This window comes from Chelon labrosus, assembly GCF_963514085.1.
Source record: "Chelon labrosus genome assembly, chromosome: 9".
NCBI classification, from domain to species: Eukaryota; Metazoa; Chordata; class Actinopteri; order Mugiliformes; family Mugilidae; genus Chelon; species Chelon labrosus.
The window spans coordinates 14,251,282-14,275,952 of record NC_140359.1 but is presented as its reverse complement, the minus strand read 5'-3'; the positions used below and the strand labels follow the sequence as shown (position 1 = coordinate 14,275,952).

General features: G+C 42.1%; 1 protein-coding gene across 2 annotated transcripts; it reads left to right on the top strand.

The window, feature by feature from the left end:
* The first annotated feature begins 7 nt into the window (after nt 1–7).
* On the top strand, nt 8–23,602 carry LOC311493093 (DNA repair protein XRCC4-like). 2 transcript variants are annotated; one of them, XM_084551632.1, is made up of 8 exons: nt 8–121; nt 3,627–3,787; nt 4,598–4,806; nt 16,118–16,284; nt 16,667–16,837; nt 17,675–17,751; nt 20,468–20,600; nt 22,877–23,602. In XM_084551632.1, exons 2-7 carry the CDS (start codon nt 3,649–3,651, stop codon nt 20,581–20,583), a joined length of 879 nt encoding a protein of 292 aa, XP_084407758.1. In that variant the 5' UTR covers nt 8–121; nt 3,627–3,648; the 3' UTR covers nt 20,584–20,600; nt 22,877–23,602. The 2 variants fall into 2 exon arrangements, with proteins under 2 accessions (XP_084407758.1, XP_084407759.1); XM_084551633.1 differs by having other exon boundaries at nt 20,854–23,602.
* Nucleotides 23,603–24,671: the final 1,069 nt, after the last annotated feature.

Sequence of the window (24,671 nt, the reverse complement as noted above, 5' to 3'; positions counted from 1 at the left end):
GTTGAAAGTTGAAACGTCTACTGTCGGAGCTGTCAACAGAGCAGGGAGAGCTGCAATGATTTCAGTTGTGTGCACAAAATCTCTTCGTCTGAACATCGAAGTAACTAACCCAAACAATACCGTAAGTTTTCGCACTGTTAATTTTGTCTTCGCACCAAAATTATAATAAATTTAGTCCGAATGAGGAAACTTTTCAAAAATTGAAGGAGCGGAAATTTGCTGCAGCACCTTGAAGAAACAGCGCCCCACCATTATTCACACTGATAACAGTGCACCATGTTCTGCCACGGTGCACTGATTAAGTTGTGTTAATCTACACAGAACCCGGAAGTCGCTGAATTTAACTGTGCACAAGGTACTTAAAGAAGGGAATGCTTGAGTTATAAAGCATGGAGTGCCCTTAAACTAATGAGTGTATGTCAGAAAATTCATAGATTGTGTGATCTACAACTTCTAAAATTTAATTCTAATTTGTATGTATAATTTGGTAGATTTCCCAGTAAAGCAAATATAAAAATCCTAAAAAAATATCCGTAGTTTAATTCCCCCCAAAAATTGACTGACATCCTAGCAGATCCTATTGTGTCTTGGTGACGTAATACTCAAATTTTTGTGGTGCACTTCTGTCTTAAAAGTTTTCACAATGAAGTCTCCTCCCTCCAACCAGCCACGACAGCATCTTGATTGCATTTAAACCATGTTTCATAAATCCCCCCGACCCTTCCTTCCCAGGCACTCCTAGAGAGCTCTTCTTGTAAGAAGAAATCTGTCAGATTGCAAACCACACATAAATAATGTTTGGGATATTTTACTGCAAGAGAGCGAATGAAAACGTTTTTGTAAATGTCTGCTTCACATGGAGAGGAGCAAGAGACGTACAAGTGTAAACTTCTAAACGGGCGCCTTTAAACATTCCTCCTAATATGATTTTTATTTTTTTATTTTTTTTACTTTACAGTGACCTGGCCAATGGTTAGGTCGACCATTTCTGGCTGCTGTACAGTACATGCATGCCTGATTACAGCACTCAAACCGAGACTTGATGTAGCCTCGGTATGTGCAGTCTTTTCCTACTTGAGAGGGACATAAAAATCAGGCCAAACTCTTTTATTTAAACATCCATAGTTAAATTCCTAGAGTAACTTATTTCAAACCGTCGTGTGTTTGGGAATTTCAGTTGTTGGGAAACTGATACTGGGAGTACAACGACAGCAGTGGTTGTACAACAAATTTTTAATCCATATCCGTTCCTGGTTCTAAGGGAAAGTGCATCTTGTTGTACAGCATGTTATACTTGACCCACTTGACTAATACTACCTCTATCTGTAGGCAGAATATGTAGTAGTAGTAATGGGTCAATTATTAGCCATATCAGACTTAAGACGCATGTTTTACCTTTTTTGTCCTTAATTTATCGTACAGAGCATTTGCATATTTGCTAACATCGTTTCTATTTACCAAGTAGTTTAAGTTGACCGATATATGAACAGAATAATGACTGAAAGGCCCCTCCTGCTGTTGTTTAGTGCATCACTGCTTCAATCCCTGACTGCTCATAATAACAGTGGACCTGCTAAAGAGCTTACCTTTTCATCTTGGAACTATTTTATTGGAGAAAGCACAAGGTGAAAGTCCAGTGAAAGGACAGTCAGAGGCCGAATTGTCGGAGAAAATTAACAACCTTGGATTTTTATACTCAGTATAAACTCAGAATATAGAGAAGAAGACAGAAAATGTATAATTAGAGGCTCTTTGTGAGTCATTTGCCCTAGTACTTCCTCTTCAGAGAATTGCATCTTGTAGTTTGCATGTGAGACAGCGAAGCCGAAATGACAATGAAAAGGTTGAGGGAAAAAAAAAATTACAGCAGGAGTAAGAGAAAATAAGATAAAAGCTACGTGTCAGAGCTTTAGTGGAGCTTTGGTTGATGTTTTATGCATTCCAGTGATTGTGTCTTCTGGTCAAGTAACTTAACACGTGCGAAGAGTAAGACTTCAGGATTGGCTTTGATGGTTTTGCTCTCCATTCCTGACAGACAGCTCTGTTTATTTAACTGAAGTGTCCTTCTGTCATTACCACTGGGTCATCGTCCCTGCGTAACAGATGTTACAGTAACTAATGAGTAGCTGGGCTCGTTTATGAGGTTAAAGTTGATGCCTTCAGTTCCCTCATCTTGCTCGCCCCCTTCGTCCAGGCACACCCCCGCTTGAAGCACAGAGGGTCAACTTTAATTTACTGCACGGTTCTCTTGTTGCATGCGCACATGTGCGTGTGGTGGAGGGAGCGCATGTGTATTTTTTTTTTTATTTCTTTGTCAGATCTGTAGTTTATGTCTCATTTTGAACAACCTTGACCACCTGCTCTGTCAGTATATATGGTAAGGGACACAGGGCAGAAAAAAAAACGTGCTGTCACAGCATAACTTATAGTACCTTATTCAAAGGCACTCATTTTCATTTTTTTCAAACATGTCCAGCTTGGCTAACTGCCAATTTGGCTGTCCTTTTCCCTCCATCTCCTCACACTTTGCCCTGTATTTAACTGGGGAAGCTGTCCGACTCACCTCTCACTTCACGTGGTAGCAGTAATCACACGTTCTGGCCTGGATATCCGTAATCAAGTAAAAGTTTCTCAAACATTTTGAGAAGAAGAGCGGTGTATGGCCGCTCATCTAAGTGGACTTTTCAGGAACAACCACATGGACAATCTTGTAATCCTAAAATCAGCTTCATTCATAACAAGTCTGTTGAACGTAGGCTGTTTCTGGCACTGGATTAAACTTGAAGCGTAGCAGTGAGTCAGTCATTAAATACATTAGCCTGAGGGTGAGGTGGCCTTACCAGACATTTTTCTAAGAATGCTCATCCAACACAGAGGCTCTTGCAAATAATGATATGTTATCACAACATAAAGTAAGTCTAAGTGAATGTATCCCGCACATTTTGCTCTGTCTGTTGTGGTTTGGCATGTCTATGAATGAATAAGCCAATAACTATCCAAAATCTGAACGTGTGAGTTGAGAAATAGTCTGCACAGCGTCAAAATCACGGTGATTTTTTTTGCACAGTGCAAAATGTATCCTAATAGCTGTTACAAAGCGTTGTTTAGTTTAAAGAGATCAATAAAGTTGAATGCATTCTCAACTGTCTCCGGACTTAAATCTGTGTGAGGTTCCCCTTTAAGAAATTCACGTGCCGCATATATTTGAATGAATGAACGCACTGAATAAAATCTGACAACAGCTGGGCCTTTTCAGTAATATTCCTCTGTTTATCTTTAACAGCACGTAATTACCTTGCTGGAGGCTGGAAACCCACACTCACACACAAAAACCTGCCAAAACCTGTTAATCTCCGTGTGGTCCCACTGACTCAGAGGGACCACCGTTGAAAGGACACACGGGAACTTTTATTACCAAATCCAAGCAGTGAAACAATGAAACACATTGATGCATATGGAGGATTAACACAATGGATTGATTGGAAGACTGTCTTTGAAGGAGGTCTTACGACCAACAAAATATCCCCAACACAATGCTGGAGACCTCCTATTGGAAAAAAAAAAAGGAAACGTCATAATGGCATCCTGTAAAGAGTTTCTGAATTACTATCTTTGATTTTCTGCAGGTCTGAAGGCCACGTGAGAGACATGAGTGGTACAGTTCGCCAGATTTCTCTAAATGCTGATCTAGGAACCCCCTACTTCCTGCGAGTGGACTGGGCCGTAGACCTGGGCGCTGGGTTCACGTTAGCTCTCACTGACGGCAGCTCAGCATGGATCGGAGAAGGTAGAGATTTCAAATATGAAATTATGTCACATTATTCACAAGAATCACAGGTCATGTTAGTTCTAATTTGTGCTAAATTTTTTGTTTTATCTTCATTACAAAGATGTTTGACCGCTGACTAAACTGAATAGTCACCAGGTGTACCATTCATCAGGTTGTCCAAAGTATGTAGGCACCTGGCTGACCCCCGTCTCATAATGTTATAACTTTTGGTCCTTCAACCAGCGGGACAGCAGTGACCTTGTGTCATCATCCCTCTGCACTCCTATGCTGCAGCTTACAGGTGTATAAAGTAGATTAAGCTCTACAAGGCTCGTCTTTGTGCATGCAAGTCAGTGCACAGTATGTGTGTTTGTGTGTGTGTGTGTGTCCTCGGTTACATATGTACGTGACTATGTATTCTCTGGAAGGACACCTGGAGCACAACTGCTCCCTAGTTTTCTATTGCTGTCCATCTGCAGAGCTGACAGGTGGAGATGGGCTTGTGACAGCTATGCGCGGGCTCCTGGGTCGTCGGTGCTACTGTGTTTGATGTGTTAATTGGGACCTTCAAGCCTGCTTGAGCAGCTGTGCAACAGCTGATGACATTCCCTTTGGTTTCTCTGCATGCTTCCTTTCAGATCTGCTTTCACATGCATTCATGTGTTACTACATAATTAGTGTTTGTAGTTTTGTTCTGCATCATTCTGCTATCATCTCGTTGCCCTCTGTCCAGGTTCCCCTCAGCTGTACAGCTTTGAAATCATCCAAACATGAGAAAAATGCCTTTAAAGGAAAATCGGACGTTTGATCAGGGCCTTATTTTGTCAGTTTCAGAGGACGAGGTGACAAGGGACGCCAACAAAATGGGAGTCCCGAGGGAGAGACATGTCGAGGATCTTCTTCAAGCTCTAACAAAAAGTGAAGAAGGAAGAGGAGGAGGAGGAGGAAGGAGGGGAGCTGATAAGGAGGAGTATTCCTTCAACCTCACTCCAGATCACTGTCACCTCTCGTATGAAAAGAGCTGCAACGGCATTTCGGTAAGCAAAACCTAGGGGAGATTTTTAGTAAGCAGTAGCTGGGTGGCAGTGTTCGGACAGAGAAGTGCAGTGAATAAAAAACACTCTCATTTATATCCTGGATTGCCTCACAAAAGCCGAACCTACCTCGACTTGCATCAAAATGCAAAACCAATATTATGATTCCAATACAGTTATTACTCATCCGTACGTCGTAACGTCGTATAAAGTCTTCATTCCTCTGCATCTATTTATCAAAAAATGTCTTCCAATGTGTGCCCCTTTTTGCATCTCTCTGTAAGTCTTAATGTAGGGTTGTTTTTAGTCTGGTTGTCCATAAGAGAGGAAAAGCATCGGCTGCGGTGGCAGAAGGCTCAAAATTGAAGCAGTTCCAACTCACCTTGTCTTTAGATGTAGCACAATCACCCCTCTTTCACCAAGGTATTTCATCAGAGGGTATGGAGCCAGTTGCATATTCTTGAACTCGTTCTTTGCACTTTTTCAGCCAAAGAGCCTGCTCTCGTCTAAGAAAAGAGCGGCCCCAACATTTTGCTGGTTTAGAATCAAGAACTTCTTCCATCAGGTCCTTGGGGAGGAACCATTGTGACCAACGGGACCAAGTAAAACTTTTGACTACCATTTTTAAAGAAAACCAAAGCTTGTGTTTCATCTAGTCTGCCAAATCTATACAAGAAAAAGAGAAACCACAACGTTTGTATGGGTGTAAAATCAAAGCACCCGTGGTCCTGGAGGAAACGTCCATAATGAGGGACCTTAAAAGACGTTTGAACCTTCCAACAAGCACTAGTTCCCAGAAGCCCAGAACTACTGTAGCATCCTGTCCGTGTTGGTGTTGGTTTAAGTGGGTTATTGAGATTTTGCAATATTAACGGCACATAGCACCAGGTTGATCCAGCATTATAGGAAACGGAAATGGGCTTAAGAATCAATTTGAAGCTGAGTTTTTAGAAAGTTGGCATTAGTATGTAACTTTGTCAGTGCTTCATCTTTGAGTTCTCCCTGAGGATAAATGCATCTTACGACATACAACAAAATAGAAAGGAAGTCTGATTATTTTTAGAGGGGGCTGTTTGAAAGATAAGGTTTATAGTCTCCCCACATTATAGCAGAATTAGAAAGGACTGCTTGCCCTCAGGCCACTGTGCAAAAAGCAGTAGATAGGAATCATTCAGTCTGTTATCAGGTTCCAATAACAACTGTATGAGGTAGTGGTCTAATGGCCACAGCTCGTAAACGAGGAAAAGCTTTGTTGAATCTCTTGTTAAATTATGTGCAACACGAACTGACAAATACTGAAACAGTTCAGAGACGTGTGTTGTAAACTGCACCAAGGCGGTTCCTGCATGGTCCGCAGTGAGTGATGTGTTTGATGAAGTGCAGGTCGTGGCGCTTTCAGTAGATTTCGGCGTAATTCTTCCAAACTGTGAGAGGGTGCTGTTGCCTCCAGGGAGCAGGTCACTTAGGGTCCTGGGATGGTGGGCTTGGAGAGGAGACCAGAGGAAGAAGGCCAGAAGGTTAGGAACACCGTAGAGACCGTAAAATCCTGATTTATGGACGGGGGCTATCCTCATCCAACAATGTTAAACGACAGTTGATTAGACCCCTTTTCTTTTCTTTCACCAGTTCCCCCTGGCTTTACTTTGTCTGTGTGAATTAGAGCTGTGCATACAAGTGTGCCTATGTCCATGTCCGGACACGTGCGGGCGGTTACTACATCACTACACAAGTGATGTCGACCATTATTCACAATTAATTTCAGATGCAAATTTGTTTCCAAATGCATGCCAGCAAATAAGACACAATAATCCAAGTATGACTTTCCTGTTTTCACTGGTGTTGACATGACATAAATAAAAATAACAGATTTGTGTAGGTGGAAGGTATTTTTTTTACCCCCACGAGCAAAGGTTCTCGCCAAAAGGAGCAACTGGACCACACAAAGTGACTGACAGTGGCCTTGTGTGTGCTTTAAAAAAAAAAAAATCCATAATCCATACTTCATTGTTGGAGAAACTAATCATCACAGTGCTCAGGATGTGTGTGGTAGACAAAAATCTCAGAATGCACAGGGACTATTTGAGTTAAGTGCAAACTACCACTTTTGCCTAACACCTGTTTCTTTTTCTTTTCTCGTTTCTTTTTTTTTTTCGTTTGCTTTTTTCTTTTTTCTTTTTCTTTTTGGGACATGTCAGTGTGGAACATATTTTCCAAGCCAGATAATTTGAGGGTGCAGAAATGACCAAAAATTAGGTGAGGCTTCCTTGGGAATCGAGGAAAAGAGACAAAACAGGTGGTGAACTTAACCTGACATTTATATTTTATGAATATGACTCCAGAAGTTGTAATGATCAATGTAATTGGGTGTTTGTTGCTAAACTACGACTAAGCAGGTGTTTTACATCAGTTAGACAGACGTTATCTCCTCCTTAATGTCTGTTTAAGGACCTTATCTGTCACTGGTAGAAAAAAAGTAGCCACATTTACCAGAACAGATGCAAACCCCAACTATATGTATTTTTTATGTCGTCCTAATTGTGAGTTGGAATAAATAGTTGTGCTCTTGAAATCCGATAGGATGGCTCACCAGGTTGTATTCCTTTCCTTATTGCTTCTTTTTTTCTTTAATAACTGTTACCCAGTTTCCTTAAGCTTATATACACTGATCAGCCACAACATTAGAACCACTGACAGGAGAAGTAAATAACATTGACCATCTTGTGACAATTCAATGTTCTGCTGGGAAACTTTTGGACCTGTCATTCATGTGGATGTTACTTAGACATGTACCACCCACCTAGACCAGACCAGGCACCCCCTACCCATAGCAAAGACACTCCTTGATGGCAGTAGCCATGCCCAGCAGGATGCAGCCTGACACAGGCACACACAAAAACGGTTTAGCAACAACTAAAAAAAAACATGAAAACCAGCACAAGGTGTTGACCTGGCTGATCAAGTATCTGTGGGATGATCCACAGTGGCCCCTCCTCTCAACCCATAGGACCCAAAGACCCCCACTAACAACATCCTGTTGCCAGACACCACAGGACACCCTCAGAAGGCCCATGTCCATTCTCTGATGAGTCACAACTGTTTTGGAGACACAAGGGAGACCTACATAATATTGGGAAGGTGGTCATAATGTTATGCCTGATCTATCTAGGATTTGTCATTATAAATAGTAATTTACTGAGTTGTTAATCATACTATCTTGTTACAAATCCATGTTTTTTACAGATTCACAGATTAGTGTGTTAGATAATGAAAGCAATTAACTGTCAAACATTTTCAAGCTGCAAAAGTACAGTAATAAGAAAAGTCATAACTATTTGAGAATTAAAAAAAGCCGTTGATTTAACAAACTTTTAGTATGGTGCAATATGTGCACAATAAACTGGACGTCCACATTTAAACCCCAGAATGGTTTGTCCTTGCATACATGGCCGGACCAGTGTTTAGCCTCAGATGAAGTATATCAGCAATTATTATTATTTGTATAATTGTTGTATCTTTTACACAAAAAGGACTAATTCCTGCACTTCAGAGGTGTAAGAATTAATGAACACAGTATGGTACTGGGTCACTGTAAATGAAGATTTCATATCCACCAAACAAAACTGTACACTTTTAGAGTGACTATCCCTTTGGAATGATTGCCTGTACTAAGACCGAGGCTAATAGTGTCCTCTTCACGTCAAGTCAGTATGGTTTGCGTTTCCTTACATGGTGTCAGATACGTAGAAGATGCCTCTAAAGGCGGCCCTTGGATTCTCATGTTGGTGTGTCACACAAAAATAAACACAAATCAAAAGGAAAACGTTAACTCGGTGACTAACCATGTACACCGAACAGGCATAACATTATGACCACCTTCCTAATATTGTGTAGGTCTCCTTTGTGCCTCCAAAACAGTTGTGACTCATCAGAGAATGGACATGGGCCCTCTGAGGGTGTCCTGTGGTGTCTAGCAACAGGATGTTGACAAAGTTTCCCAGCAGAACATTGTATTGTCACTAGATGGTCAGTGTTATTTACTTCTCCTGTCAGTGGTTTTAATGTTGTGGCAGATCAGTGTAAAAGCGGCTAGAAAGCGGCTAGGTGGCTATAGGGATGAAGCAGGACGCCTTATTGTCATCATTAATTCCTTTCAGTTCCAAACACCCGGCGCTAATCACATGATTTAAAGACGCTGCCGTTTCTAAATAATGTGGACAAACTCTGACTGTGAATGTACAAACACACTCACAAGCACTTATTGTGTAATTTCACACTTCAGAATTTGATATGATTTAACCCGAATAAGAGAGAGCAGACTACCGCAGTGAAATTTGTGGCTGGCGTCAAGCTGCGCGGCTGGAATCCCCGAGTGAACTATAACACAAGTTCCGTGTGACATAACGTAAAACACACGAGACAATCAGTGTCACATAAAACCGACTCAGACCCTGCGGCTTCAATCATCACGACTGTCAAGGATCATAATTCATTCAATGCCTTACATTGCAACTGGTCTGAAAACCAAAATTGACAGTTTTTTGTAAATGGCAGGAAGCCTCTAGATAACTGATCAGTCATTTAATGTGAACATTATGCGTTTCACGTCACTGCATTGCTCCATTTAACAGCGGCCATGTTTGGATGCACCAGAAGAGACGTAATCATTTAAGTCATTGTTGGTAATGCAGTGTTCTGACTCTTTGAAGTGGCCCAGATGCTTTTATTGTGGTTTCAGAATAGAACGGTTAAATTAAACTGAAATAAGTAATCATCCAAACACCAAAAGCAAAAAGGAGGACAAATTGTCTACTTGTTTAGCTTTTGCAGCTGTTTTGAAGTTTTTTTTTTTTTCCTGCTTTTTAGTGTCTGGGAAATTTGAGCACAACTGGAAGCCAGATTTGTCTACTAACCACATTTAAGAATCTGATCCACCAACACATCTCCACCTCAAAGTAACAGTGTTGTAGTTTGTCTGCAGCCCTTTTGCATGGGATTAGCATTACCAGACTACCGCGATTCAGACATTAGCCCCCACACCCTCTCGCCTGTGTTTTTGAGCGGTATATTTGCATGCGACGAGGAAAGTCTGTCAGATTTATGGATATGTTATAAATTAATAAACTTTTAACAGCTGAGCCCGTTGGAATACGGCTAAAGGCTCCTTGCTGCTTCCAGCCTCGTGTGTCATCCATCTCTTCATCCATCAAAGCATTTGCTCCTTCACTCTTTCAGTGAATGCGTCCTTATTATGTGCAGCAACATAAGCTTTCTGAACACTCCCTCCAAAATGCAATTCAAACTTCTTTTTCTTTTTAAATTTAGAATTTCCCATGCAGTCTCTGTTATTCTTGAGTGAGGGGAAAAAACAAACACAGTAAATCAGATGCTGATTCAGATATTTGCTTCTGTATCACAAACAGCCTCTTCAAGTTTTACAGATTGTGGTCCTGTACTTGGTGCTTCAGGTCCTCAGGTAATACTATTCCTGAATGAAATGGTTCAGTATTGTGTGAATCTCAGTAATATTCACTGATCTGCCACACCATTATGACCACTGACAGGAGAAGTGAATAACACTGACCATCTTGTGACAACACAACGTTCTGCTGGGAAACATTTGGACCCGGCTTTCATGTGGATGTTACTTAGACATGTACCACCCACCTAGACCACACCAGGCACCTCCACCCCTTAGCAATGACACTCCTTGATGGCAGTAGCCATCCCCAGCAGGATGTAGCCTGACACACACACACACACACACAGTTTAGGAAAAACATGAAACGCAGCACAAGCTGTTGACCTGGCCTCCAAATTCCCTAGATCCCAAACTGATCAAATACCTGTGGGATGCACTGGAACAAGCCTGATCCACAGAGGCCCCTCCCCTCAACCCACAGGACCCAAAGGCCCCCACTAATAACATTCTGTTGCCAGACACACTTATTCTTTGATGAGTCACAACTGTTTTGGAGGCACAAGGGAGACCTGCGAAATATTAAGAAAGCGGTCATATTGTTGTGGCTGATCGATGCATTCCTGCCGTGCTACAGACATCCAGTATTCTGAACCGATCCATATAATAAAGTTGAGTATTTTCCTCCTCAGTCTGCCCCTGGAGGTAGTTGTGTGCCGCATAGCCTGCTCGCTGGTTGTGTGAAAGTTTATGTTATCAGGGATGTTGCTCCTCACTTCCTGCTCTGTATCAGGCCTCACGCCTCTGCACAGAGGATGAAGGAACTGATGGCACAGGATGGTCTACTTCGATGCCCACACTTCCTATGCTGAGCGCCCGTGCCCACCCTTGAACACTGTCTCTTTGTCATCGTGCACACAGCTTTCACCCACTGATTTCCCTGTTCGTTTGAACACAATGGTTATTTTGAGACTGAAAATTAAAATTTTCATTATGTTTTAAATATAAGGACACGAGGGCACCGCCATTGGCACAGAAATTTTGGTTTAGTCAGACTTTGTTTTGGTAAATTTCCTTAATAAATATAAATGATTTCATTTAGTCACTTTCATATTATTGATGACTGGTTCTCAGTTTAAATGGCTTATTATCCTCTTTTCCATGGGACTAACTGGTGATTTAGGTCTCCAGCTGTGTGTTGGATGGTGTGATAGGGAAGGCTTTGTGTCCTCCATGCCCACGATGTGTTATGGTATCACTTTCACTGAGACTGTGTTCCTCTGGCTTTGTCCTTCACACCTACATCAACGTTTTGACCTTATGGTCTGGCTAGCTGTCTGGAGACACACAAACAAACAGTTAGACCACACACACTAGACCCCACTGTAATGTTCCACAAATGTATTTACATATTTTGGTACACGTGAGCGGAGATACAGTTGAATTTTCAGGGCCTGACTCCACATCAAAAGGACTGTGTCTCATTTTAGCTTTCTGGTCATTGTTAATGTGAACTTAATGCTAGCACAGGGGTTTTTGACATGTGTCTAAAGCCACATATCTTGTGCTGTGAGAGGCTGAAACACTTACAGCGAAAGGTGTTCTTCTTTTATTGTTGTTTTATTTGGGTATCGAAGCAGAAAAATGTGGCAGTGGGTTGTGCATCGCAGACCAACAGTCTGACCTCCCACACCATGGCAGAGTTTGGCAACTGTGTCCAAGCTGACCTTTAACTTTATCTTTGTGTCTCAAGAGAGAAGCCCAAGCTTGAGAAAATAAAGAACGCTCTTTTCCGCCTTTTAACAATTAGGTTTAATCACTTCAAAAAACATTTATTCATCTATCTTCCTGCTGGGTAGTAAAGATAAACTTTTGGCGATGTGAAAGTCACTTGTTTAATGGCTCGTCTCAGAAAATCTCAAAGTAAAGACAGCGAAACACACAACTTTAGGTATTTAAAAAAGGAGCAGAATAAATAAACAGGAGCAGAGTTAATCCAGTAAATAAAGGCTGTGCTTACAGGAGTTTAGATGTCTGTATCTGGTGTCTCAAACTGGTGACGTCATGTTAAAATGCTCTCCAGGAAGATTGATGGCCTTAAGTAGTGTCAGTGAGTATAAAACTGATATTTGACATAAAGATTTGTACGTTAGATGTCAGACTTTACAACATTCTTCAAAGTGTGCAAATATTGGTTACTCAGCATGTCAGAGAGTTGAAAGCCTTCACATTATCCATCCTTCGCTGGCTGATTTATTGCAAAAGGACTTTCCTATGGAGCAGAGTACTGTGGAGACTTAGGTACAGAAGAAGTGAAAGATGGGTTTGAGGCGAAGTTTGCAGAAAGATCAAAGCTTTCACATCAATCACTCCTCTCAAACTGTGCAGGTCTGCATGTGAGCATAACCTTTCAAAAGCTGATATATCTTGGAAGTGGACATGATGACTCGCACACTATTAAAACTTGCAAATATTGATAAAGACAAATGGAACCCATTCTTACTAGGCCTCTACCTACATTAGTCTCGTGGTTTCGTGTTAGTGGTGGACCAGCTTGCACAACCACTGAGCTATGTCATCTTGCTGATTACATATAAAGCCCAATGTCACTGAAATGCCCTGTACAAGAGGAGCCTGCGTTGGATCACTAGATTTTTATGAGTTCTTGGGAACCTTGTCCTTCTCAGATCCCGGGTGGTCTCAGCTGTTTCCTGATCCCGTTAAGCTGGCTTTTGTTAAATCACTGATGATTTCCTTGTTGTGATCAGCCTGGGCGCTGGTAGTACAGACATTAAGAAGCTGAGCAATAGTGAAAGAGATTAGATGTTCTACAAAACATGCAAAGCATCCAATTATCTCTTAATTTTTATTGTTTTTTTTGTGTCATAATACCGAATAAGGTGGTTTTCTACATCTAAAGATGTGCTTAGAGTATGTATACTGCCCATTCAAAAATACTAGATCGCTAGTATTTTCGTATGAGCAGCTCCCTGTTTTTAGCATTAGCTCTGTTTCTTGTGTGTGCATATTTCAGAGGGTGGTAACACACTGACAGGCCGTGTAAGACATGCAAGACATGCAAGACATCAAGCTAGCTTTTCTCTAAGACAGTGGTGTTTTGAGTGAGATCCTAGCTTTAGCATGCTAATAGGGTCACAGTATGTTTTGCAGATGTTTAGCAGTGGTTATGTTTACCATGTTCTTACAGTAGTTTAGCACGTCAACATGCTAAGTGCTTAGTCCAGCTGAGGTCGACGGGAAGTGTCCATCAACTTTTGCAGATACCTTGGTGTAAATGCTGATGATTGTACCAAATGAAAAGTCAAATGATGATCTAAATTATTAGTTAAAAGGATTTTAGCTGCTAGCTAAATTAATGCGACGGTACACTGCCTGGCCAAAACAAAAAAGTCGCCACCTGGATTTCACTAAGCAAACAGGTACGAGCCTCCTATTGGATAATTACTGCATTGGCGATTATCTTTCAGCTGGCAACAAGTTATTTGACCCCAACTGATGCAATGAGTAGCTTCTCATTTCTTAAACAGCCATGTCTAAGACACATCCCGTGGTCGTTGAAAAGATGTTAGTCTGTTTGAGAAGGGTCAAATCATTGGCATGCATCAAGCAGAGAAAACATCTAAGGAGATTGCAGAAACTACAAAAATTGGGTTAACTGTCCAACGCATTATTAAGAACTGGAAAGGTAGTGGGGAACCATCGTCTTTGAGGAGGAAATGTGGTCGGAGAAAAATCCTGATTGATCGTGACTGGCGATCACTTAAAAGTTAAACAACAGTAGAACTCAGGGCTATGTTTAATAGAAAGTAAAAGCATTTCCACGCGTACAATGCGAAGGGTACTCATGGGATTACTACTGAACAGCTGTGTAGGATTAAGAAAACCACTAATCAGTGAGGCTAACCAGAAAAAAAGGCTTCAGTTTACTAGGGAGCATAAAGATTGGACTCTGGAGCAATGGAAGAAGGTCACGTGGTCTGATGAGTCCAGATTTGCCCTGTTCCAGAGTGATGGGGGCATCAGGGTAAGGAGAGAGGCAGATGAAGTGATGCACCCATCATGCCTAGTGTCTTCTGTACAAGCCTGTGGGGGCAGTGTTATGATCTGGGGTTGCTGCAGTTGGTCAGGTCTAGGTTCAGCAACATTATGTGTCCAAAGAATGAGGTCAGCTGACTACCTGAATATACTGAATGACCAGGTTATTCCGTCAATGGATTTTTTTCTTCTCTGATATTCCAAGATGACAATGCCAGGATTGATTGGGCCCAAATTGTGAAAGAGTGGTTCAGGGAGCATGAGACATCATTTTCACACATGGATTGGCCACCACATAGTCCAGACCTTAACCCCATTGAGAATCCTTGGGAGAGAAGGCTTTGCACAGTGGTCAGACTCTCCCATCATCAATACAAGATCTTGGTGAAAAATTAATGCAACACTGGATGGAAATAAACCTTGTGACATTGCAAGAAAAGCGTATAGAAACAATGCACCAGCGAATGCGTGCTGTAGTCAAAGCTAAAGGCGTGTATGTCCTTTTCTTGGTGGCGACTTTTTTTTTGGCCAGGCAGTGTATTTGGCTTAATATTAGACTTAATATTACTGTTTTTAGTTTTATAGTTAGCTAAGTTAGTTTTTTTGAGGTAAAAAAGTGAGAATGGAGGGGAAAAAGGTAAAGTAGAGCAAAGACTAAATTTGAAATTGAAATAAAAGGTACCAAATAACAAAGGTGCAGAGGATGCAAACCTGTGGGAGCAATGCCACTGTCTGCTCAGTAAAGCATGTTCAGGTTCACCAGCAGAGGGGAAAACAGCTGTGTGGCCTGCCAGGACAGCATCAGCCCAGGACAAAAATGACAAGTATTTCATGAGAGCTTTTGAAGATGGTGACTTTATGGCTGCGACCTCGACGCAGCCCAGTGAAGATTTAGCACCGCATCACCTTCTGGTTTTTCACTGCATCATGGGCTGTATTTCTGTGTGTGTGTGTGGGAATGGAGGAGTCTCCAAGGCAACAAGCAAAGCTAGAGCAGCTATCGGACACACACCAGGTTGAACAACGTTTCTCTGCCTCTGTATTTTCTGTATTTAATTATAGCCTGTTGCTGTAAATGAAGTTCAGTTCGTCTTAATTAAAATTAGAGGTCTACAGTGGAATTCAGAAAACGTTGCTCATTAGCTAAAAGTTAGGAAATTCTGCATTTTTTCAGTAGACATTTGCAGTGCCTCAGCCCTGCTCTGCGACTTGGTGCCAAGTTGCAAACCAAATGAGGAATGTTTTATTGCAGCTGAAGCCTGCCTGTGATTCCGAAGAGCCACCGACAAGAATCAACAGAGAGGAAACTTTGTTCTCGCTTGCATACTTTACTGCTGACCGACGTTTTCGTGCATTACTCCCAGACTGAAGAAGACACATCACTGTCTTTAAAAGATCTCTCACTTCAAAGCAAATTTGAAGTAATATTTGTCGCACCTCTGTATTGCAAAACCTGCTGGGATGATAGTAAGGTGTGAATGCTGAGTCACTTTTCATAGTAAACTGATTTTTGTGAACCAGATTAGACTACTGGATTAAATCTAATAATGTAAGAACCCCTTTTGTATTCTGTCGTATGATGGGAGATAAAAAGTAGGTAAATTCCTCTGGCTTTTCTGAGAGGAGACTGAGATTTCCAGGTCTTATATCGGTCCTCTTTCTGTTGGGCCTTCTCAGGCTTTATGCTTACCGTAAGCAATGAAATATCAATGGATTGCCAGCCAACCTGCAAAGAAAACTTTGTTTCCTGCCCATTTCAAAAGTTAGAAGTTGATACTAATTTGATCTCGCTTTCTCATTTTCCTTGCCTTAATACTACTCCTCTTCTCCTTTCTGCTTCAGTTGCACTTGGGCTCAGTGGAGCTCCAGCCATCTCCAGACCCTCTAGAGCTGATCCGGGAGATGATAGGCCAGTCCCTAAAGTGCAGCACGGACCTGGAGGTGGAAAACTCCCAGTTGTTGGAGGTGAACCGTAGACTGAAACAGGATCACCAGCGAATAATGGGAGAGTGAGGACGATTAGATAATTTTTCTAAGATGTTCAGCCATGGTTTATATTTGTTGATTGTCGTGATGGCATGCAAGCTTCCTTTGTTTGTCCACAACAATCAGCTAGTGTGACATCATCTGTGGTTGAGAATTTAGTTGGTTCCATGTAGTGTGGTAAGATGTGCGCATGATTTTCAGGAACTAACTTCAAATGATGTAGTCGTATGATTTGTTTTGTTTCGTGTTTGTTTTCACTGATGCCTGGTACTTTATTTCTTTATTGTGTGTGTTATTGTTTATCTGCTTGTTGACTGGAAGACGAGGCAGACAAACAAGAGTCCTTCAAAGCGTTTACCCGTCTGCGAATGTGTGCGTTTACGTGCACATGTCTTTTCTTCCCAGGCTGAAGCAGAAGGTTCGGGATAAGGAAGCGTTTGAGAAGGAACTGTACTCACGATTCGTCATGGTGCTTAATGAGAAGAAAGCCAAGATCAGAGGCCTGCAGGACGCTGTCCGCCAGCTCCAGCAGACCCAGGCCGAGGACCAGCAGACAGATGAGGACGGGGCTCAAAGGTTCTGCAGACTGATTTCTGTGATTGTCTGGCCACCATTAAAGTACAAATCATTTAAATAGGTTTATTCTACATGCTTTAAACACACGGTTTGCCTATTCATGAATTGACAGTGTGTGATCAGTACAAAGACTGTGTGATGAAATGCTAGCTGCAAGGTGTAACAGGATGTATGCAAATTGCAAAAGTGTGTCAAACTGTTATTTACATTTACATTATTTACCAGAGCAGCTGGGCTTGCTTGCGCTTCTTGAAAATGGCTCACCTCTCATCCAAAAGGATTCTTTGTCCTACCATCAGTCAGTTTTAAACCGAAGAAGCTCTTTTGGAGTGTGAAGTAGTTAGGACTAGTTAAGAGTAGCTGAGTGGTGACGTTTTGATAGTTTGAAATTGCATTCTCTAGGCTTCATCCATCACAGCAGCATTGGGTGTAACTGAGCAATTAACATTTTATGTGAAGCGTTTGCAGCAATGGGGTGACACGTCATTTAGATTTTTATCAAATGTAGAATAAATCAATATATTCCGGTCTTCGCTTTAGCTGTGTATGAGTTTGCCACGCCTCTGGGCTGTGCAGAACACAGAGGAAGGCTATGTAGGCTATACAGGCCTTTTCAAGTCTGGGTTATACAGTGTTTTACACCATTACAGGCCTCAGACTACAGATGGAAGATTTTGCTCATTTGTCTGGCTATGCTGCTGTCCCTTGTGTACAGTATTAAACAGTGAAAGACGCTGGTTTCGCCAGCACAGTAAAATGAGATGCTGAATTTTCTTTTTTCTTTCCATCACACACTGATATTTGTACATGACACATTTGAACTGTGACTACTTTCAGTGACAATGACGCAGACAGAATGGAGGAGACAGTTCAGAGCATCCGTCCGTCTCAGGAGTCAACAATCCTCATCACAGGTGAGTGTGTGTGTGTGTGTACACCAATCAGGCATAACATTATGGGGACTGATTAATATTGTGTAGGTCTCCCTTGACCTCAAAAACAGTTGTGACTCATCAGAGAATGGACATGGGCCTTCTGAGGGTGTCCTGTGGTGTCTGGCAGCAGGATGTTGTTAGTGGGGGCCTTTGGGTCCTATGGGTTGAGGGGAGGGGCCTCTGTGGATCAGGCTTGTTCCAGTACATCCCACAGATACTTGATCAGTTTGGGATCTAGTGAATTTGGAGGCCAGGTCAACACCTTGTGTTGATTTTCATGGCTGCATCCTGCTGGGGATGGCTGCTACCATCAAGGAGTGTCATTGCTATGGGGTGGGGGTGCCTGGTCTGGTCTAGGTGGGTGGTACATGTCTAAGTAACATCCACACGAATGCCAGGTCCAAAAGTTTCCCAGCAGAACATTGATTGTCACAAGATGGTCAATGTTATTCACTTCTCCTGTCAGTAGTCATAATGTTGTGGCTGATCGGTGTATATCGATGGAGTATGTTTGTGTGAGTGTGTACTCCAATAAGGCCTTGAGGCACACAATCAGGCATCGCAAACAAATATTAATCATATTTCACAACAGGACGGCGTGTTGCACCATGTCTTGGTGGAGCAGGATGTACAAGCCTTGAACATGGCAGATTTTCTTCCATTCCCAGTAGCCTGTGTGAAGTCATAGGTCACGACGTGATTCAGGAATGACGCAGACTTTTAAGTGAAACTCTTAAGTTATAGCTTTGCTCTGACCGGTTTTACTGTCCAATAAACTTGACAGTTGAATGTAATTGAATATGTAAACAGGGGGGTCGGAACGTAAACTTAAAAGCACCACATACAAGCAGAGAATATACCCTCAGGACGCTGGCTTCTGGGAAACGCTAAACCCAGCCAGCGAGGTCTGCTGTGATTGCTTCAACACGGCCGGCTGTGAGGTGGTCTTCTCCTTCCTGCGTCATGCCGAGCCGGCGTGAAGTCACATCTGCTGAGTCATACCCCCCTGTACTACAGCTCTGCAATCTGCTGGGATAACCCACTGATCGCTCTCTCTCTCTCTCTCTGTCAATGACCACGTTTGTGTTCAGGGCCAAACTCAAGCCGCCTCGAGAGAATAATACAGTTGCAAAACACATTGATTGTTGTAGTGACTTCAGCAGATTTTGGCGATGGCTTTCAACTCTTTTTCCCACCCCTCTCTATCTTCTCTGAAGATGGATAGAGCCTCTGGATTATCTCGTATGGGCTTTGGCTCACACGTTTAGTTGTCTGCAGGCAATGCCTTCCAGTGTTTTCAGCTTGTCACTTTTTATCTTCACACCTTGATGAATTCGTCCCTCTAATCTCTAGATATTCAGAGCTTTTTAAACCTCATGGGCGTGCTTCCAAAACTGCTGCAGTATTTACACTAATTCAGCTGTCCAACAAATCAGTCTCTGGGCGTTTCTCTCTCGGTGGAAACAAGCCATATAGTCCAGTCACGGGCCGCTAACATGCTAATGGATGCCAAATGCATTGTTGCTCGCTCTTGTTTATATTGCGCAACTCAAGTTTTGTAACCCCAGCAACCATCTCATTCATAGCCGTCTTCGTAATGATCTGAGGGCATGAAACAAACAGCGTTCACCACCACAGTCCATTGAGTTTACAGATTCAGTAAACATACATGTAATTAAACAGCACACTGACATCGCTGTGCTAAATGCGAGTCCCCACCCATTTGGCTATGGCCGTGCTGGACCCAGATCAGACATGTGCTGCCGCACAATAGCAGACTTACTCCTTTATTTTAGAAACCTAGCTAACATTGCGGGTTACGCAGTTCCCCTTTGACATGCCTGGCCCCTGTTGACCTCTGTGCCCCAGGCTGTGTTTTCATGTTGAGCAGAACTGGAGGCTCTCTTTGACCTGTTCCCTCCAGGTTTAGCATCTGATAGTGACAACACAGGAAGCATCACTCACAATGGGGTCACTTAAGGATAAAAGAGATAGAGATAGAAGGGGAATGAAAGGAGAGGAGAAAGGCAGTGTCACTTATGGGAAGAGAGAGTGTCGCTGAGAGGGAAGGGAGCCGAAGGTGATCTCTGACGCCGGACTCGAGACACGCTTCCTTCATTTCACTGTGAATACTGCATCCACAGTAGCATTAATTGAATACGTCTTGTCTCTTAATCAGTTCATCTCGAGCATTTCTTTGTTCCAACTCAAACGCTCAATCTGTCGATCTTTGAATTCAGATAGGCTAGCAGCAGTGTTAAAGGGCAAACAGGTGTGTTTGTCTTTTCCCATATATAAACGATTGTACCCGAGTGTGCCCGGGCTTGTGTGGAATGCCAGATCTCGAATGCCGATAATGGTCGCAGGACTCGAGGTGTGGAGTTGCTTGGGGTTAACAGAGGTTATCTGAGGCAATGTGTCCTGAAACTGCCACAAATGTGCCACAAATGACACTGATGGAAAATCAGCCATCAGGAGAACTTGTGCTTCTGTGATGAAACCAGCTAAGAAATGCAAACAATTTGCGACAAGACAAGACACTGGCACGCAGGCAGTTAGAGGCATTTGTTTCAAGGCTGCTGAGGGACAGTCAAAGGTTAATGCAATTGTAAAGTAATTAGAAACTAATACCTTTACAATAGTCATGATTGAATCTTCCAACCTGAGAGTGCTGAACTGAACTGTTTGTTTGTAGGTCGTAATCTGGAGTGGCAGGGCATTCCTATGGACCGGACATTTTCTGACGATGAAGACGAAGAACTGAGGCGGAAGCATCCGTTACTTCTCACCTCAAGTCCAGAGTCTTCTTAACAACAATAAAAATGCAGGTTAGTCAGACAACTAATGTACCACCATATGTGCTGTTACAATAGTTCGAGCCATCACTTCCAAGATACAGATAGCAGATTTGATGAAGTCTTCTTCCAGTTATACGAATAAGCTATTCCATGTGACCCTGGACCACAGTTTAGCAATGCAAAATAAACATCCAAAGCTTTTTGACCCTTTGAAACATTTTTTTTTTTTTTCCCTCTTTTCCCTCAAATTTCATTCACGGCTCTATCCCTTTTCTGCAATCAGACAAAGTTCTGAAAAACCGCTGCAGCAACAGATGTGGGGCGCTCCACCGAATGTTCACCTCCTCCCACTCTAACCGATTGCCCCATTAAATGAGGACTGAATCATCATTTTGTCGTCATCACTGGCGCTTATGAAAAACCCACAGCGTGTGCACTTTCTCAGCATCCAACAGGGTCCGCTGAGCCCTGCACATTTCTGGATAATCGTTGTAACTGTTAATTATTATATAATAATTTCGCTTATAGAGCTGGTTGATTGCCCTTCTGACTCTGACCAGCACTGGCCCACAGATGCAAGAGATAAACAGGATGGATTAAATACAAATAATTAAATACTTAATAAACACAGACAATTATCATATTTTTTTGTAGAAAAAAAATCAGAAATTTGTCCTTAACATTCGGCCTTTAAATATTCACCAGCTGTGTGTGTTTTTTCTCCTTTTTCTCCTTCTGAAACACTGCAACAGAATGAGCAGATGTTCTCAGACTGCTGCCGTTTAGGGCTACAAACGTGCTCAAACCATTAGTGCAAAAAAAAGAAAAAAAAAAGAAGAAGCAACTTTTATCACATTTAATTCATCCATAGTCAAAAGAGCAAAAATAAATATTTTTAAAACAAAAGTAACTTTTGCGTTTCGGGATTAGCGCTGATGTGAGTTTCATTCAAACCGTATGCTTCATTTATCATTTTGTTAAAGCTAATTTAACAACCTCATAACATCCTCCCGCAGCTTACATTTGGGTGTTGGCTGGCAGATAAATTACACTGAAAATGACTGCAGTCTGTTCTCTGTGACTCGGTTCAGCTGTAAGCAATATGAAAGCAATAACTTTTGATACCCATACATACTCTTTTTCTCTCATGTTCATCCTCAGCTTTGAGTTCTGTCTGATTCCTTTCGTTGCTTTTATTCTCTCGCTCTAAATTAATATCATGCGCTTCTTGCGCAGAATACGTGGTAATGCAAAACGGTCTTGGTTCGTATTTTTAAATGTTTGCTTAAATGTTTTCTGCAAACTTGTAACTTTTTCCCCTTTCTCTCTAATTCCTGTCGCCTTCTGCGCTCGCCTCCCTTTGTCCGTGTCTTGTCTCCACCCTCGTGTTCGATAAACCAGGACTAACAAAGAGCATGATTAAAGCCCTTGTTGTTGATGAACAGCTCTTCTTGATCTCTATCTTGCTATGTTGCAAGCTAACTTTCGGCAGGTCTCGCCTGACAGCGATACTCGCGAGGGAAACAGCGACAACCTGGCAACAGTTTCCCCAGATTTGATGCCAGACTTTGTCCCCGATTGTGAAAGCGAATTTTCAGAAAGCCGGAGCATGTTCCTGCCATCTGGTTCGCTTTAACTGTGACAATTACCTGCCACAGCTCTCGTGAGACGTGCAGCCTCTTGTCTTATAAGTCATAAATCATCACACTCAAGCAATTGATGACGCCTTTTCCCAAACCCTCCAGACTGTGTTCTGCATCCTGGGCTGCTGTAAAGACTTTGCACAGATGCGCTAGTGGCCATTTGATAGCAGGCATGTACGCCCTGCAGTGCTTCCTCAGGAACTGATGGCGTTGCCGCTAATGACTTGGAGAACATGGTAGAGAATCACGAGTATGGAAGCAATTTCCCAAGAGTTTGGCTTCGCCCTGAGCTTGAAATTGGTTGCCAAGCGCCTCAGCCTGGGCTCTGTGTGAGACTGAAGAAAGAGTAACAACTACTGAGGGACAACGCGCTACACCCAGAAAACAGGGTGTCACCAACAAGGAACCGAAGCTGCTTTGGTGCTGCTTTCTCATCATGCCTTGCTGATGTTTTCCTCCCTCTTTTCATTATGAAAATAAACCATGCATACGCTCTCTTTCATTTCCACGTTCTAAACTAGCATTTTACAAAAAGCTAATTTGCCCTCCTGTCCCCCCCATTTTCATCTGCCCTTTGAGTCTGTAGATGTTCTGTGGGGTGTTTTCCAGAGGGTTAATAAGGTTATGTTGTCTCTCACTGTCTTGCCTTACCTCTGCTGCCAGCTTTAGGTCCTGAGGTCATCGCAGTGTGTCTTCACACTGACAGTAATGAACCTACGGAGACCTGTCCAGGGTCTTTATTTGACCATTCTACCTTTGACTTCTGGACCTTCTTGCCGTCTTTTATCATTTTGATGATATCTTCGTGTCTGCTGAAGACCACGGGTGGCCGCCAGGGTAATCCCTCAACACGTTCTCGCTGGTTTAGTAATCCCCACAGGAATGTCACACTCTCTCCTCTATACATCCCATCAATAAAGTAAAGATGTGCCGTAATCTATAGCGTAAAATTATAGATGAGTGCAACCTGCTGTGGGAGATTAAATGAAGTGGATTGGATATGAGTACAATGAACATTACTGTTGCTTCATTCAAAACTCTGATTTACTTTAGAATATTATAACAATGGTTGTTTTGATTGCAATGTTTTTGAGTAAGCTGATCAGGTTTTTATACTTTAAAATTCATTTTTAAATTTGTGAGTTTTTCCCTTTACTTTCTTAACTTTGGTTGGTTTTCACTTCTGTAGTTAGTTGTGTATTTGCTCAAGCTTGGTACAGCTACTGTAAATATTTCTTTATTTCTATTTTTGTATCAATCTTGTATTTCTTCACTGTCTTACCCTGCCGCTGTAACACCTTGGGGATAAATAAAGTTGTATCTTGGTCATGACAACTTATGCTAATGTATGCAGGCATGACTTGATTAAACATTTCACGTTGCAAGATCTTTTAGCCTTTTGTGCATTTTCTCATTATCTTAACTGTGAATTATAAATAGACCAATTAGACTAAATAAATGAACTGTAACACACAATTTTGTCCTGTGAAGTTTCATCTTAAAAACATGTCTTCTTGAAACCACTTACTTTGTATATTAATGGGAGGAAAAGTGCCAAACTGTGAAGCAGTGCTAGCTCCTGTTGTGTACCTCACCCAACTTCTACTCTTTCATCTTGTTTCGAGGTCCTGATTCGTTTTTACTGAGCATTAAATTTCAGGTTATGATGTAGATTCATTCCTAGATCAGTATGCTGCACATGTGCTTATGCACCTGAAAGGGGTCAATTCAGTTTTTTTTTTTGTGAAGGCTAATAGGGCTGCTCCAGCCTTAAATTAAACAACTTGCTTATCATCGTCATTCACTTACTGAGTGCACCTGTAGAGTTCCCATCATCCAGGGAGGTGACAGGAGTCTTCCTGCTTTCCCGCCAGGGCGCTGCAGTGAGACAGAGTGGTCTTTGTCCGCTGTCAGTCCGTGCTGCACTCTCGCTGCTGACCGCCATGCACTGTAATGTCTGAACCAACTCAGCCTTGCATAAGCAGTGCACGAAAACTGAAGATGACATCTTATTTGCACAGTTCTATCATCAAGTACTCCGAAATGAGTAATGCTAACAGTTTACTCACACTGGAAAACATGCTCCGCCAATATCTGGACAGTTATACTTTGGATTATTGCGCTGTAACTTTCTGGCTGCATGAATTAAATATCTTTTATGATTTTAAACATTATATGGGTTCACATCAGTAGAGCAATATACATATTTTTGCCTTATGGGCCTTTATTGAATAAGTAATGGGAAGGGAAGGACACAGCTGGAATCAAACCTGCACCTCTGCAGTGAGAACTGTAGCCTCAGTGCATGGGGTGCCTGTGCAACCAGGTGAGTTATAGGAGCATCCCACAATGTACAAATGTTCTATACTTGTTTTCTAACTCAGAAACAGTGGGAAGTACTTTTGCTTCAACTTGCGGTCAGGCTGTCTGAAATTGAGGGAATATGTTTAAAATCAAC